At 58.5% G+C, this 17,148-nt stretch overlaps 1 protein-coding gene across 1 annotated transcript in view; it reads right to left on the minus strand.

Annotated features, from left to right (window-relative positions):
• Fgd5 (FYVE, RhoGEF and PH domain containing 5) overlaps positions 1 to 17,148 on the minus strand; it is a 58,069-nt gene that overhangs the window by 25,268 nt on the left and 15,653 nt on the right. The window contains exons 2-4 of the mRNA XM_033759673.1: positions 7,567 to 7,699; positions 3,261 to 3,319; positions 3,149 to 3,179 (exon numbers count right to left, since the gene is read on the minus strand). Of these exons, the coding sequence (XP_033615564.1) occupies positions 3,149 to 3,179; positions 3,261 to 3,319; positions 7,567 to 7,699 (223 nt within the window). The remainder of the gene's footprint in view (positions 1 to 3,148; positions 3,180 to 3,260; positions 3,320 to 7,566; positions 7,700 to 17,148) is intronic.

Here is a 17,148-nt window from a genome sequence, read left to right on the forward strand (position 1 = left end):
GGCCCCGGGTCGCCGCCCGGCCGCTCTAGCCACTTGCCCCCCGCCCCCCGCCCCTCCCCCCGCATCCACCTGTTGTCTGCCGCACCTGCCCAATCCTCCCGACCTCAGCCTCCAGGGCTCCCCCGCCACCCGGTGGGACAGTTCCCACCAGCCCTGAGCTTCCGCATCTGCTGTGGGACCTCGAAGAGGCAGCCTGTGGACCTGGCCGACACACACCATGTGCCCCGAGGCAGCGCATGTGCCCCGTGTGTCCACAGCACAGGGACAGTCAGCTCCTTCCCAGGCGCAGGCCACAGAGCGAGGTGAGCGATCAGCGGTCCACACGCACCAAAGACAGGCCTGAAGGACATGGAGCCAGACCGGAAGGAAGCACAGGGAGATGCAGAGGACCGGCTGGGGCAACACCAGTCCCGTGACACCTGGGGACACCACCACCCCTGCCCCTCAGCAACGCATCCACACAGGAATGTAGTTCAGGCTGCTGCTTAGTCTCAGGAAACCTGAGGGCAGAGTTACAGCAGCAGCAGCAGCAGCAATCTGGGAAGCACTTGCAGGAATCACTGCAGGCAGAGCAGAGCAGGAGAGAAGGGTGGTGCTGCGAACTTGAAGCTCAGGCAGCAGGGCTAGGCTAGAAGTCACACACTTGTGCTTCTTCCCTTTCTTCTCTCTGCCTGGGACACTGATATGATGGCTAGAACTGCAGCAGCCACCCTGTGCTATGATAAGCTGCAAAGAATGCCACAGAGACAGATGGGACCTTGGGCCTCTGGCTTTGTGGATTTCCTCCTCCTGGATTTATTTTAGGTAAGAGAGCAGCCCCTATACAAAAAGCTCATTCCTGAGCAGTCAAGGACAATTCCTGACACAGGATTAATAGAAAAAGCTCCTGAAACTCTGGCTCCATTTTCCAGCAATGTTCCTCTCTTCCACCAAGTGGCAGGGATGCTGTCCCCTCCCTGAAGGAGGGTGGACCTCTGGGACTCAACTAGAAGGGTGTGCAGGGAGTGGTGCTTGTGATGTCCAGGCAAGGTGGTAAAAATGTCACATGCTGGGGCCAGGGATTTAGCTCGGTGGTTCTGCCACCTGCTTTGTAAGTGCAAGGTCCTGGGTTTGATCCCTGGTACCAAAAAAACAAAACAAAACAAAACAAAAAACTGCCACATGCTTCCTCCTGCCTGCTGGCTGGGGCTCAAGCTTGATACCAGCTGCAAAAAGCCCAAGCCCAGCCTTGAAAGACCACAGAGAGGCTGTCGATGCCACGGCGTGGGACCCACAGCCCGATGTGTGCAGGAGGACAAGGGGGAGGCACAGCCCTGCCGTGGAGGGTCTCTGCTCCCGAATCTCCCTGGTGTGCAGCAAGGATAGGAACCCCACCCCCTCCAGCCTGGCCTGGCTTGGCCTTGCCCGGCCTGTGTGCTCAGGGATGGCATCACCCCCAGCTCCTGAGCGTTGGGTGCTCACAGGCACCAGAGCCTTCTCCAGACCCGACATGGCCTCTGCCCTCCTGCCTGCCAGTGCCTCCAAGTTGGTCTTAGGGTTCTCCAGTGAACATCCCAGTGACCCCAAGGTGCTAGGACTCTCTCCCGCTGGGCGAGCTGTCCAGTCACACAGGAGCAGAATTAGCTCACCTGCTGGAGTTACTGTGCAGGAGAAACCCACATGGCACTGGTTCTGGGCATGGCCAGCTGGCCTGCAAGCCCATCTCGAGACTTCCTGTGAGGTTCTCAGAACCATTGGGCAAGCTTGGCGGACAGAGGGAGGGGTGGAAAAAGTGATGGGCAGACAGATGGACAGATGGAGGAATGGACAGATAGAAGAACAGACAGACAGAGGGATGAAGACGTGGCGGGGTGGAAGGAGGGATGGACAGATAGAGAGGTGCGAGGGTAAAGGGTGAAAGGAGGAAGGATGGATGGATGGAGTGAGGGTGGGCAGGTGGTTGCCAGTTAGCCAGGTGGGTGGGTAGATGGTGGGATGGTTGGGCAGCCAAGCAGTGGCTGAGGAGGGTGAGCAGGCACACAACGAGTGGGGAGACGGGGGACCATAGCAGAAAGGGCAGTGGGTGGCACTGGCAAGGGCGTCTAGGGCTCTGCTGCTCTCACGCCTCATCTCTTTCCTTGTGTGTCTAACAGTGTCCAGCCCGCTCTGCTCAGCAGCCTCCTTCGTCAGGAAGGTCAAGAAGGCCCTGGGGACAGGGTGGGCCCAGAGCTGCACCCTTGACAGCTGGCGCAGTGGTTCCCTGAGCTCTGGACTCACACCCCCCAAGTCCTGAGGCCCGCAGGCTTGGGTGCAGGACTTGTCTGTGGTCGCCATCAGTGACCCTGGCAGGGACCAGGGTCATGAGGGGTGTCATCCTCGCAGGTGTGGTGGGGTGAATAGGACTGGAACACATTTCCGTGAGCTCATGCTCCCTGACTCCACAGCTCTGTCTTGGGGTTTGGGATGAGCCAGCAGCCGGCAGGAAGTGGCATCCACACGGATGGATACCACCAGGTTAGGGCCTCATAATACAGCTGTAAACCAGAGCCCTGTCTTTGGCAGGGCAGGAGCAGGGCTACAGGACTTCAGGGACATCCTCCTGCTGCACTGACCTGTCCTGTGAGATGGGGCTGGGCCGCTTTCCTCCCCACACTGCCCTGCGACGATCCCCTCCCACAGGCTGGGGCCCAGACTCCTGGGGCCACGCCCTGCACTCCTGACCACCCCATCCCTCATCTGTCCCTCGCAGTGCTGACAGCTCCCCAGCACAGGGCTCGTGGGGGCAGTCCCGACAGCCTGGGAGGGGCCCCAAGTCTTTGTCCCTCCGACATCCGAGGGAGCCCGAGCCCAGCCTGGGCTTCAGACATCATTGTCCCCAGGGCTGGGTTCCACACATGCCACTGGCTCCCTGAGCTGCTTTCACCTTCTCCACAGGCTCTGTCCCCAGCCTCATAGGAGCTGGCACCAGGGCAGCATCCGGCTGCCCCTCTGTCCCTCCCAGCACCCTTCCAGCGATCCTAGCACGGCCCGTGCCCCACTCCAGGCATCAGCGCACAGCATCCTGGAAAGCGGATGGACCTGCTGCTGCCAGCCTGATGTCAGAAACCTGCTGCCCCCGAGTCACAGTTGTGACAGGGACTTGAGCAGGGACAGTGACCGAGACACTCACCAGGCACACGAGTCTCAGCGTCTGCAGGAACCTGCGGGAAGAAGGGCGTGTTAGCATCCCAGGAACACGGGGTAGGTGCGGGGTGGGCCAGCTGCGGGCAGCAGGGACTCACGCTCTCTCCGATGACAACAGCTCCTGCGCGATGACCAGGGCTCGGGACGGTCCTTGCACCTGCGGGGACAGGGTGGTCAGCAGAGAGATCTAGGGCCCCTGTGTGTCCCCCTCAGTGGCTCACCCTCCCCAGGGCTCGGCCTGGCTCAGACACAGAGCTGTCAGGGTCCTGACCATGCCCTGGGCCACCCGGCTCTGTGCCAGGGAGCCTTCTGAGTGTCCGCAAGAGGGAGGTCCCGAGCGTGTCACCCTGCCACCTCTGTGTGGCCAGAGCTCCTCCGTGACGGAGATGTTGGTGCGCAAGTGCCAGGGTGGCAGGGCAGGTGGCCCTCGGGGCATGTAGGGCACTGGGCACCATGTGTGGACAAAGAGCCACTCGATGCCCTCTGTGCTCACCCTCTGAGGCCGACGGGAGGCTCACTACCCGAGGAGACCAACAGCAAGTGTGGACTCCAGAACCCTGTGGGCTGCCACCCTGACTGACCGGCTGTCCTCAGCCTTCTGCGCTGACCTGGGTGAGGCAGTGCAATGGACTAATGAGCTACACATGCGCGTGCAGGTCTCTGTCCACACTTGCCTTGCACCCAGCTATCACCAGGATCATTGGGGTCGCTTCTATTGCTGGGGTGGATTCAGCATGGACCCAAGAGTCTAGGGTGGAGGAGAAGGGAAATGTGGGGTCCTGCAGGTTGCAGGCTGTGGCCACAGGACAGCCACCTCCTTGGGCAGAGCCCTGGCCCCCTCAGAGCCCCCGCAGAGGTCCTTGTCCCTTTACGAGTCCTCAGAGCGGCTGGCAAGTCAGATGCAGTGCATGCATTCCTCTCCCAGCCAGCCCTGAAAATTTCCTGTGACAAAGTGTGTTTGGAGCGTCTGCCTCTCTGAGGCCATTCACACAGGGCAAGCCTTGGCAGTGGCCCCATCTGTGTCCCCTGTCAGTGGCCTGGAGGAGCCGAGGGGACATTGAGGCCCAAGATGCCCCGGTCATCCTAGGGTACCAGGTGGACTTGTATTTGCCTCTTGCACCCTCAGGGCCGCTGGGACTCCGACAGTCACACATAAGACCCTGTGAGGGAGACAGCACTCTGCCAGCCCAGGAGACCCTGTTGAGTCCCCACACAGAGAGCCGTTCCTGGGGAGAGGACAGCAACCAGGAGATTCACACGTGGTTTCTTCCCACAGGATGAGGACAGGAATCATAGTGACTTGCAACCCAACACAGGAGTCCCCTTCCTGTCCCTGAGCCTGGGGCAGTTACTTCTTGCCTCTGAGGTCATCTGCAAAGCAGGGTCTATGATGACCCTGACTTGATGGTGAGGCAGCAGCACAGATGAGGAAACCAAGGAGTGAGCAGGTCCCACCATCTGCCTACTAAGTGGCAGGGCCTCACAGAGCCCAGCAGTTTGGCACCAGCTCTTGGTGGCTCTTTCCCAAGAAGCCCTGCTGAAGTCACAGATGTACACGAGCCATTGTGGTGATAAGCACTGGTGCTCCTAGCCAGCAGGGAGGCTGAGGCAGGAGGATCCCATGAATCCAGAAGTTTGAGACCAGCCTGGGCAACACAGTGAGACACTGTCTCAAAACAAAGTGTGTTTGGTGCACCAACAAACTCAGTGCAAAGCTGAGAAAGCTTTAACTCCGGGACCACAGAACATTGTAAATGGTGCCCATGCTCTCAGGGGCTCTGGCTGCGGCAAAGCTGGTGGGGTCTGCTCTCCAGGGGCCATGTGACCATGAGGGGCCACTGAGAACCTGGATGAGCTCAGCTTGCAGGACCAGGCAAGGAGTAGTGGGCGCCCCGCCCTGCCCGGCACAGGCTGCTGGGTCACTGTGTCAAGCGGTAGGGACACACTTCAGGCTGCTCTGCATGACCCAGCTTTCAGCAGGATGTACTCCAGTGTGACAGCTACGTCTTCACCAGGGCCAGGTGGTGCCCTGGGTGTTTAAGGGGATGTTTGTTTAACCAGAAAATGTACTCGAGGTTGCGGCCCTGGCCCGTCCAAGCTTCCTCCCAGGACACCAGCAAACTGTCTGATTCAGCCCCAGCCACAGCCCACAGTGGCCAGGAGGGATCATCTGCCCTCCTGGGACTCCCGAGTTGGGAGTGCTGGTCCTCTGTCTCCGTGCCTCGGTTTCTCCATCTGCAAACTAGCCCCCAGGGTGGGGTCCTAGGACCTCTGGTCCCATCCTTGCCCTCTGATGCCCCTCACGCAGGTGACAGCTCTCCAAGGACTAATGTGGACAGGGGAGAGCATGGTGAGAATGCGCCACCCATGCCACGCTGCTGCTGATCGGTGCTGCTCATTTTAGAAAACAGAGGTTTTCCCTAGAGAATACTGCTTATGTTGACGTGTAACAAGTTTGCATTTTATATGAATTTAAACGCAGAAGTTCTAAAATCTCAGGCTGCCGCTGTAACCTGCTGGGTCTGGTTCAGGGCGGCCCAAGATGCTGGCTGGGCTCAGGCATTGATCAGTGGAATGGCCACTGCCAGCCTCAGATGTCCCTTTCATGTGGCCACTGCCACTGTCAACCAAGTCTTGGCTCTTCTCCCCCTCCTACCACCTGTGTCCTCCACACTCTGGGGCAGGTGGGAGAGAGAGTCCCCACACACGGGGCAGTGGCCTTGGCCTCCTGTCCCATGTTCAGGTCTTTCTCAGAGCACTTGGCTTCCAAGGGACCCAACAGGCCAGCCGCTCGGCCCGTCTCCTCCAGACCTGTTCTTCTGGGACTGGGGAAGGGAAATGTCTCCTCCATTTCCCATGCTGGGGCTGAAGAGCAGAGAGGAGGGGTCTTTGCCTTTTGGAGAAATAAATTTCTCTGACCCTGAGGGACAAAGGAACGAGAGGAGGGAGTAACCTCCCGTTCCTCACTCCCACTTGCTGTGCAGGGCTGGGGCTTCTGAGCTCGGCTCTGGCCTCTGCAGGGAGCAGTCCACCCTGCCCCTGGGGAGACTGAAACCATGTCTGATGCTCAGTCCCCCTTGGGATCTGCCTTAGAGATTGTGCTTTTCCCTTGCAGTGTAGGGTGGAGCCAGGACCCTGCATGGCTTGGCCAGCGCTCATCCCTGAGACCTCACATGTGCGTGCACCAGGAGGTGCATGAATGGGGTGAGCAGGACACAGAGTGGGGGCCCAGGAAAGCCCCAACATGGCTGTGGTGGACGTGTGGCACCAAGAGACCACAGCACAGAGCTCTGAGCTGCTCTGAGGAAATACCTGGATCTCTCCTGGTTTAATGATTTCTGTACAAACGTCAGCTCCACCAACAGTGTCCTCTCTCCCCTGAGCTCCGAAAATATCTAAGTGGAGCCCAGGTGAGAGCTCTGAGGAGACACCCTGCAGGCAAGTGTCCCCACTGGTGGGACCTGCAGGCCAGGGGAGGGAGTGAGGGGCTCTGCCATTTTCACAGGGCCTGCAGGCACAGGGTCCACCACCCCAAGCAAGCTCAGGAGGAAAGACACTGTCCCATTGGCCAGCACCTGGCCAACGAGGCCCTCCCTCTGGGCCCTGGGGTGACAGGTGTTTCTGGCCACTGCTGGCTGCTGTTCAGCCTGGCTGTGGATGCATGAGAGACCTGTCTGTGGCACTGAGCCCGTGGCACCATCACTGTCAGCATCATGGCAAGGGTGCTGCCCTGGGCTGTCCTAAGCAGGCTCCATAGCCACGAGTCAGGTCACAGACAGGGACACTGAGGGCTTGAGGGTTATGAAGCCGTCTGCACCTCTCAAAAAGTGGCCAGGCCAGTTGAACCCTCTGCTCCCGTGACCCCAGCCCTTCCCCTACTGGGGTGGCTCGAGCAGCTGCCAAGGTCTGAGTCCAGGGCTCTGGGGCTTCCTACACCAAGCAGGTCAGGCCTTGTGGACAGCAGAGGATGTGAGCACTGCAGCCTCTAGGATCTGAATCCTTGGTCCTGTCCCCTGAAGACTCTGAGGACAATGCCTGGCCAGGCTGTGTAGAGAGGGTGATGTCACATGAGTTCCTCATAGTGCTGTTACCCTGAGGAGTAGGGATTCCCTGTGACCTGGGCCCCTCACTTCACAGTGCTGAGTGGGGCAGGGACCAGCTATCTTCTTGTTGCTTCAGGAACAAACTCCTCTGCATCCCTCGATGCCCCTTGCCCTGGAGATCCCACACCAGATGGGGAGTGAGACTAAGAGCTCTGGGTAGTAGTTGCTCATGCTGGGCAGCTATGCTCCAGCTACCAAAGCCCTCTCTGGATGTCTCAGCACCTCAGAGCTGAGTGGCTCTAGGTGGCTCTTTCCACCCTCTCCATCTGCTGCCCTCCACAGCCCCGCATCCCACACTTACCTTGTGTGTGACACTGGAGTCCCTTAGGGTGTCGTCCTCCTCCTCAGAGCTGCCCTGCTCCTCCTTGGATGCGAGGTCCCCTCTGGGCACTGTTGCTGAGACAGGACAGACCTTGTAGGGCTCGGTGTAGGCGCTGGGCAGAGGGAGAGAGGGTCAGAGCTGCCTGCTGGCAGGACCACCTCCACCCGGCACCCCCACCCCAGGGCCGTCCACCGCTGAGGCCGGGGCCACCCCACGTGCTCCACTCACTGCCCACTACATGCTGGGAAGGGGCAGCAGGGAGAACCCAGAGAAGCAGCGGTGGGGCGCTGGCTCCTCTCCTGCTCTGAGACCTCCCGTGGCTCCCTCCAGCCCTGATATCACGGCTCCGACACTTCTCAAAAGACCACTTTTGTGCTCCAGTCACACTTCGCCGTTACGACTCACTCACGCCTGCTGTCTGGCCTGCCCAGCAGAAACCCTGGGGTGATGGGTGCTGGAATGTGACCCTCCTGGCTGAGCCCACGGAGCTGGCCAGGGTCAGGCATGGTAGCTGGTGGCCCCTGACCTCCTGGAGCTGCTTCAGTCGTGCTGGAGCCAGAACTGTGGCTCCATCTCTAGCATGCCCGGTGCCAGGCCACCAGCATATGCCAGAGTAGTTGGGCCTTCCTGTGCATGGGGCCTGCAGCCAGCGGAGGGCACGGGGGCTACAACAGCGGCCTGTCCTGTGGGCTCTGATGTCATGGTGCCTCCCCCCATGCCTTGCTTCCTTTCTGAAACTGACTTTCTTGGCCTTTCTTTCAAAGGAGATCCAACAAGCATACTTTACACAAGTTACATGCCTCCCATCAGGCCACTGAATGTGCCTGTCCCTCCCTCCCAGGACCCCCAGGAAAGAGTGGTCCCCCAGGGGATCAGGAGCACCTCGCCTGCTCTGCCTCCTCAAAATTCTACCGTCGACATCCCTGAGTTCCGGGCCTCTGCGGCCCAGGCCACGTCCCACCTGGGTGTCCATGGCAGCTGCTTTCCCATCCGCACCTCCCAGTCTTTTCCGGGCCAGAACCACCTCAAGGCCCACTGTGATCACACGTCTCCCTGCTTAAAACTCCTCAGGCTCCACAGCTTGGCCTGTCTGGCTTCAGAGTCTGGGAGCCGAGGACAAGGCCGGCACACAGGCCCCTGAACGTGCTTGGTTCCTGTCTCAGAGGCTGGATCTGAGCCTCGTGGGTCCAGGCAGCACCGTGGAGTTGGGTCTCCCCACGTTACCATGTCATTGAGTCTTAAGGGCCAGGCAGGAGGGAGCAGAGATGAGGGCCAAGGCCCCTGAGCTGGGTACCTGGTCTGCGCTCCAACCTGGCTGCTTCCAAGCTACTCAGCACTGAAAGAGGACTCTGTTCGCCACATGGTGTGAATGGCAACTGCCGTGGGCATCAAACAGTGTGGAGCAGGACAGTGCCCAGCACATCGAAGCTGAATAAACACTGGCTCCACCCCCATCGGTTGCTGCCCGGCCCCAAGGCAGCTCAGTTTAAACACATGCTGCTGCCTGGATCTCTTGGCATAGCACGTGTGTCCTTCCAGTGAGTCTCAATAAAGCGGATCACTGCCGAGACTGTAAGGACCACTTGGACAAGCTTCCTTTGCTCACCACTTTGGAAGCAGACCTCACAGCTGAGACAGACCCGGTCACTTCCACAGCAGCCTCACCCCACACCCAGCCCAGCTGTGGTCCCAAGTGCAGCCTGGGCCAGGGCCCCTTCGAGACCTTTGGTTCTGACTTTCACTTCTAGGGTTAGTGTGAAAATGACGCTAGCATAGGGTTCGGGTGCTGATGTCACTGACTTCATGGTTCCATTTTGGGACTGAGCATAACGCGATTGGTCACCATGAAAAACATTCTTTCACAGCGCCACAGAGCACAGCCAAGCCAATGCCTTGCAGATTTGCTGAAGCAGCAGCAGCAGCAGAACTAAACCTCTGGAGATGTCTTCTTGACAACCGCTTCCAAATGCTCTTGGAAGCACGGCCCTCTGCTCTGGCTAAGAACCACTTCTTCCTGGGGAGCAGACTGGAGACACCTACACGGCATCCAGTTGCCAGTGCCAGCCTGGGGGCCTTGTTTAGGATGTCTATGGAAGCCCACAGGGGGCTGTAGTCATTAAGAGCCATCTGTGTTCCAGATGCTGCTGTAGGTACCAGGATAGAGTGGGGAGCAAGACGCTGTCTTTGCTCTATGACCTCTCTAGTCCAAATGCCCACTAGGATCACAACTGAGGAGCTATCTCCAGCAGGACTCTGGGAGTATATCCACATGCCCCATGTGAGAAAGCTCTAATTTCCTCACCCACCCATCCACTCACTCACTTACATTCATCTACTTCCCTCAACAATCCACTTATCCACTCCCCTACCCTTCTGTCCATCCTTCTACTCATTCCTCTGTCCATTTTTACCCAACCATCCATCCATCCATCCAGGCATCAACTCACATATCCATTCATCTGTTCAACTACCCATCTGCTCAGTCACCCATCCATCCATTCATCCTCTTGTCCATATATTCCTTTAACATCCCACCTACTCATTTATCTATACATCCATTCATCCATACATCTATCCTATCTACTCATCACCTATACCTCCACTCAGCCATGCATCTATTGATTCATCTACTAACACTTCCACAGTCCAGCCCCATCCATCCATCCACTCACCTAGTCCATACCCATTCATCTTTTCCACTGCCCAGCCCTCACCCATCCATTCATGTATCCATCCATCCATCCACTCATCATCTGGTCCTACTTCATCTACTCACTCATCCATCCACCCATCCATAACTGGACAGGCAGCTGCTCCATGATGCTAATCCATAGAGGGATCACAGATAGTGGCCCTGCCTCTGGTGGGTGAGTTTATCAGATTTGTCCATTGACATGATGAAGGCCAGGGGTCAGAGGGTACCTGGTCTGCATCCTGGAGTGTGAGGGGCTCAGATCTCCATAGCACCTCGCAACTGCTGGTTGACATGATGAAGGCCAGGGGTCAGAGGGTACCTGGTCTGCATCCTGGAGTGTGAGGGGCTCAGAAGATCTCCATAGCACCTCGCAACTGCTGGCTCCTGTGATACCTTGCATAGGGACTCCCCAGGAAGTGGGCATATGGTCACCCCAGGAGGGGTTTGCTGTGGAATCACATGCTGGAGAAACCGGGTGGCTGGCAACATCGGTTCAGTGACCATGAGGCCTAGGACTTGGGATCAGTAGAAGGCAGTTGCTATGTGACCTTAGACAATTCACTCAGCCTCTCTATTTCTTGCCTGTAAAGTGGGGATAACAATGCAGGTCCACAGTGGGACTGAACAGAAGCAGCCATCACCTGGCACGGAACACGTCCTCTGGGCAGGGCAGAAGAGCCTGTGGAGACCCCACTGAGCTGTCTACTTCTGCTCTAGAAGGAGCACGAGTTCAAGCTGCGTGAGAAAGCCTGTCACCTTAAGTGACTCACCATGAGGATGCACGCCCCCCTCTGTGTGGGGACCAGCACCGTCCAACTGTCCAACTCTGACCATCCAACTCCATCTGAGGTCACACATCCCAGAGCTGCAGCCCAGACACAGCCAGGGCTGGAGCTCATTAGGCAGCAGGACGTTCTCAGGGGAAGAGATGTGCTGGGCACATGCAGCTGGGTGGGGTGGGGCCTCTCACGATGCCGCCAGTGTTGGGGGATGAGATGGGGCTCAGCCAGGCGACCCAGAGCTGGGAAGGGGGACAGGGACAGAGGCCCTGAGAGCAGAGGCACTTGGAGAGGCAGTGGGGTACAAACCAGGGATCCTAAGCCCTCACATATGTTCTCCTTACATTACCCCGCATCTCTGGCAGCCCCTCAAATCTGTCCTCAAAGGGACAGTGGGTCTCTGGGAAGACAGAGGCCATCTATGCTGCGAGCCAGGTCTTCGATGGAGAGCAGGGTACAAAGGACGCTTACATGGTGACAGGAGCCCAGGGGACCAGGGTCCTCACCACCCCAAATAACTGGAGCCATGTGACCATCCGGGGCCAGTGCCTCTGCATCTGTGAGATGCAGGTGGGGACAGACAGAGGGACGGGTCCAGGTACAGGACACCTGGGCATCCCCCCGAAGAGATGGTGGTTTCTCCAGGTCAGCAGGGGTGGCTTTGAGACAGCTCCAGAGAGAGGCACTTTGTAAAACTTAACCTCCACGTTTTGCCAAGCAGCAACAGCCCCGCCTTGTTCTCTGACCGTGAGGTCCCCATCTGCTCAGCACCAGGCCTGCCAGACAGAGTCCTTCTTCAGCAGCATCAACGAGCTGGGACTGGGGGAGCTCTGAGCCTTCTAACTTTAGAACACATAGCCCCTGAAGCAGCCCCAACAGTCACCTATATCCTCTGGGGCACCTCAACCTCTCTTTCTGCCTCCAAGGGATCCCCACATGGACCCTCATGGGCCTGGGTGTGCACCCCATGCCTTGAGTGCTGTGCCAGCAAAGCTTCGTCCAGGCCGTGGGAGATCCATGCCCTGCTCCTCTGAGATCTGCAGCGCACACGGGGTGGATGGACCACCCTGGGTCAACCCAGCTCCAGGTGGGTATGTGGGTTGTGCTAGGCTCTTTGCGGACCTGCGTTTCACTTTTGGCACCAGCACCCAGGGTGGGGTCGCTGGGTCTCACAGCCCCCGAGTTATTGCGTGGAAGTGCAGCCCACTCCCACCCCGCCTGTGGCTGAGGCCCTGAGTTCCCCCAAAGCATGGCCAGCACTCAGGGAAGCTAAGCTCTTCCCTCCCAGCCCTGTGAGTTTCCAGGGAATGTTGCTACTCCAAGGGCTTCTAGGCTCTTCCCCAGCAAATGCTGTTGTTCTCCTGGCCAAGGAGGAAGAAGGAAACTCAATGAGGGCCACGAAGGCTTTGCTTCTGGATCATTGAGGAGGGGCTCAGGTTGAGGGAAAACAAAACTGTACTGCCGGATGATCCACGGAAGCCTGGTAAAATGACAAATAAACAGAGAGGTCACTAGTGCTGGGCTGTTTCAGGCCTGGCCTTGGGACACAGCTGCCTCCGCTGTGCTGAGGCGGAGGTGCCTAGGGCAGGAGTGGGAGTGAGGTTACTGGGGATGGCCCTGGAAGGGGGTGGGGGCGGAGCAACAGGGCCCCTTGATTATGGACTAGAGCTGCCCATAATGTGAGGCAAAGTAAACCCTTTCTCTTTGTAAGTTGATGATCTCAGCTTGCATTTTCTTTTTCTTTTTGTGGTACCAGGGACTGAACCCAGGGTCTTCCACTGAATTACATTCCTGGTACTTCATTTTTATTTTGAGACAGGGTCTCCTTAAATTGTCCAGAACCTGTGATCCTCCTGCCTCAGCCTCCCAGAGCGCTGGGATCACAGCCCCTCTGCCACCATGCCCAGCTGTCTCAGCTGTGTATACAGGGACGGATGCTGATGGACACACACAGACAGGTGCAGCAGGCACTGGGCCTGCACTTCTGGGCCTCTAGGTGACCTCTGACTTCAACATCTCAGCCACTTGCAGTGGCCTGGGATCGGAGTTTCAGAGTCTGACAGCCTGAGGCCAGCGGGAACTGTTCCTCTCCCTGCCTCAGTTTCCTCTTCTGTGAAGTGGAGGTGGCGACAACACTTACACCCCCAAGGTGGCACAGAAGTGTAGCGAGTCTACTGTAGCACAGTCGGTGGCCAGGCTGAGCTGATCCGTGGAGCTGCTGTGTACTGACCTCAGCCTCACACCTGCTCTGTGGCATCAGGTAGTCCTTTCCCCTCTCTGGGCCCCTGTAGACTTGAGTCCCTCCCCACCATGAAGTCTGGGGTTCTGTGTCTAATGCTGAGCACCTCTACCAATGGCTCCTGCTGCATCTCCATCTACCACAGGCAACTGAACCACGATTCCCCGGCACACCTGAGGTTCACATTTTCCTCCCCGTGCCACAGGGAGACCACAGCGCTCATCTCCTCGCAGTTCAGAAGTTGAGCGGCAGCCATGGTGTGTGTGTGTGAACACAGTCTTCCTCCGAGCCTCCCCACCATGCGGGCACAGCCAGCCAGGGACAGTGGGCAGAAACCCGGGTAGGGCAGATGCCGTGAGTGCTACAGGTACCTGGCCACCATGGCCTGCATATCAGCATATAGATGGAGAGGTGTGGAGGGGACAGTCCCAAGCTCAAAGTGCACATGGAATTGGCCGTCTTTACATGGTGTGTCCATACTGTTCCCGCCAGTAGTAGTAGTAACACTAATTACAGAACTCATTGTTCTGCAGAGCCGCCTCTGGGTCCTCAGAACCTCTCCATGTGGGAGGTGCTGCGGTTGCCCCACATTCCAGCTCAGAGTGGTTCCATCTCTGCTGGATCCCCTCAGCCACCCCCTCCTTCACTGAACCCGCATAGCCCAGTGACAACCCACAGCCAGACTGCCCATTGGACACATGCACCTCAGGTCACTGCGGCCTCCTCCATGCAGCGGGGAGACTGGTACCCGGGCAGGACCAGCCCATGAGCTGTGACCCACGAGAGGTGCAGGGACAGCGAGCTCACAGCCACTGGCCCCAGGAAGCAGGCCAGGCCTTTCTGACATGAGAGGACAGCAGTGGGGGACATGGATGGAGGGCACAGGGTCTTGGTCACCAAGGCCAGACCCAGAAGAGGAGGAGCCGTTTGAGATGCATGCTTGGGACATGTCTGCTGACCAGAGGAACCATCTCCCAGGGACCAAGTGACTATCCCCAGAGCTTGACTCTGGCCACAGATAGGTCCCCTTGGGGCCACAGGTCAGCCTGACCTTTTGGTAGAGACCATCTGCACTGAGGTGAGGCTGCCCCTGTCCCTGCTGCTGCCTCCATCCCTTGGCCAGCACCAGCTGCCCAGCTTTTCTCTGGTCCCCTCCCCTGCGAGTGCTTCTGGCTGGCACCCGTTAACTTTGGGGGATGGCAGGCACTCACACACTGTGCCAGGAAGAAGGGCCCTGGTGGTCTGGTCGTGTCTGCACCCCCCACCGTGAAAAGGTGCAGAAGGGCACCCCAGGAGCCAGCACCAACACTAATGTTGTCCCCACATACCCACTGTCTCACTGCCAGGCCCAGGTTACAATGGAGTCTGCCACAGGGGGGCTGGAGCCCACGTGCACGGAGGTCCCCAGGAAGCTACCACATGGGGCAACAGTGAGCTGAGTCTGTGGGATGAGCAGCCGCATAGGGAGACAGAGACAAGAAGTCACTGTCCCCTTCCAAAGACAGCAAGCTGGGCTTGAAAACAGCTGGGATGCAGGCCTCACTAACCCCACGGTTCCCCACAGATGTCACCACTCCTCTCTACAGTGGGTGGGGACACAGGAGCAGCTGAAGCAGTAAAGTCTGCCCAACTCAGCTCAACTCAGCCATGCTGCATGCTCTCTGCGACCCCTATGCAGGCCTTCAAAGCCCCCTGGGGCCCTTGGGGGGATGGGCCAGGGCCCCAGGAAGACTCCTGGCCTTGGGAGAAGAGGGTACCGCCTGGCCCCCGGAGCCCAGACAGGACTCAGACCTGGGTAGCCAGCAGCCCTGCCCAGCTGTGTCTGTATTTCCGGTAAACACGGCTGCTTCCTCCCGGTGGGTGGGGGGAGGCAGTGCGGCCACACCTGGCCCACACAGAGGCTGGCCCGGCTAGGTGGTCTCCTGCCCCAGTCTTCCCAGGGACCCAGAGTGGCAGTCAGGGCTGGAGATGGGCACCTGAGGCTATGGGGAGGGCATGTCACTGCTCAGGTCTACACCTGCGGAGGGGGTGTGGCCAGGAGCTCCCACACTGGGCCAGCTTCCTGGATCCAAGCCCTGTCCTCCCCCCCGACCAGCTATGTGTCTGTCATCGAGTTTTCTGTGCCTCAGTTTCCCCTCTACAAATGAGGACAATGGTGGTGGTGGCCACGGAATGCAGGCACCAGCAGCAGTGTGATAGCTCCTGATTTGAGGTGTGAGGGGCTCCGGCCACAGCCCCCCAGGGTAAGTCTCGAGCCCCCGGGGTTCATGTCAGAGTTGGGCTCCAACAACAGCATAGTTCTGAGCCAGACGGGCTGCCCTGGGCACAGAAACTTACCCTGAGACTGTGGATAAGAACACCTCCTTCCTGGGGTCCCAGTTTCCTCCCAAGGAGCTCAGGTCTGGAATTGTCCCACCCACTACTCAGAAAGCTGAGAGACACAGGCCAGATGTCACCTCTGAGAGCATCCCTGGGCCACCAGGCTGGGCTGCCTGCTGGACTCCTTCAGGAGGCTCCCAAGGAGGTCTAATTCCTCACTTTAGGGGTGACCACAGTGACATACCTGGGCTCATGGATGTCCCCATGACCCATCCCCATGGACTCCACACCAGCTTGTACCGGGTCCATGCAGGGAGGGGAGGGGAGGGGAGGCCTAACCCTAGTGCTCAGCTCCACTGAAGAAATCCTGGACCTCACCCCGGGATGACCAGGCTAGAACCCTGGGGGTCCTGGACAGTGCCCAACGCCACTCAGGCATTGGCTGAAGAGCTCCCCAGGGCAGGGACCGTGGGTGTCTGGAAGCATTACAGGCCAGTGGCAAATTGCCCTTGGTCAGCAATTACTTTGAAACGTGGGTTCTGAGGCTTCTGCGCTTTAGGCAGCTGGCAGCACCTTCTCCCCACCACCCAGGCCAGAGATGGAGGCCAAGGCAGGCTGAGAAAGCCACTGTACACAGTGCCTCCTGAGGGGACAACAGAAAGCTCAAGGGGGCCTGGGTACCCACAGGGTACCCCAATCTCGAACCCCTTGGACACGGAGATCATGCTGGGCCCCCCTGGTCAGCCACCAGAGCCAGAGAGTCCCCTGGTTAAGGATCTGGGAAGGAAATCTGTAAACAAGGCCGAGTCTACCAGGATGTTTGTTAACACCAGCAGCATAATAAAAAACCGCAAGGCATGGGGGCCCCTGTATCCCATCGAGTCTACCAGGATGTTTGTTAACACCAGCAGCATAATAAAAAACCGCAAGGCATGGGGGCCCACCCATCTCCCTGCACCCTACTTGTGGCACACCCTTCCTTGCATCTTCACCTCTGGGGCTCAGCCATGCCCTCCCCAGATTCTGGGTTCCAGAGCATCCCTGGCCCTGTGGAGAGGACCTGGGCACAGCTCTCAGAGCCTAGATCTGGGCACACGGTGTGCTCAGGCCATCCGCACCTAGGGACAAAGCTGGCAATGTCACAACTGCAGATCTCAGAGGGGCTGTGGTGCTTGGCCAGGTCATTTCCAATGCCAGGGCCCCATCTCTGCAGGTGAAACCCACACCTGTCTCCTGCCCACCCCTTTCCTAGACTCCCAGGTGTGAAGAAGCTCCCAGCCCTTGAAGAGCAGGAAGAGGAACTCATCGAGAATACCAGGGTGCATGACCTCCAGGGAGGTGGGGACCCAGTGGGGAGGGGGCTCCCTATCACTGGGTACCACCCTTCCAGCCCCAGAAGTAGGAGTTCCAGTCTCAGTCCACATGCGCTGGAGTGAAGGACGTAGGGGCTGACGTACTTGGCCAGAGGATGGGGCTGACTTCCGGGAGCAGCTGGATGGAACCTTTCCTGCATCCATTCCAGCCATGGC

Source organism: Fukomys damarensis, unplaced genomic scaffold (genome assembly GCF_012274545.1).
Source record: "Fukomys damarensis isolate Sample0158 unplaced genomic scaffold, DMR_v1.0_HiC HiC_scaffold_37, whole genome shotgun sequence".
Taxonomy (NCBI): domain Eukaryota; kingdom Metazoa; phylum Chordata; class Mammalia; order Rodentia; family Bathyergidae; genus Fukomys; species Fukomys damarensis.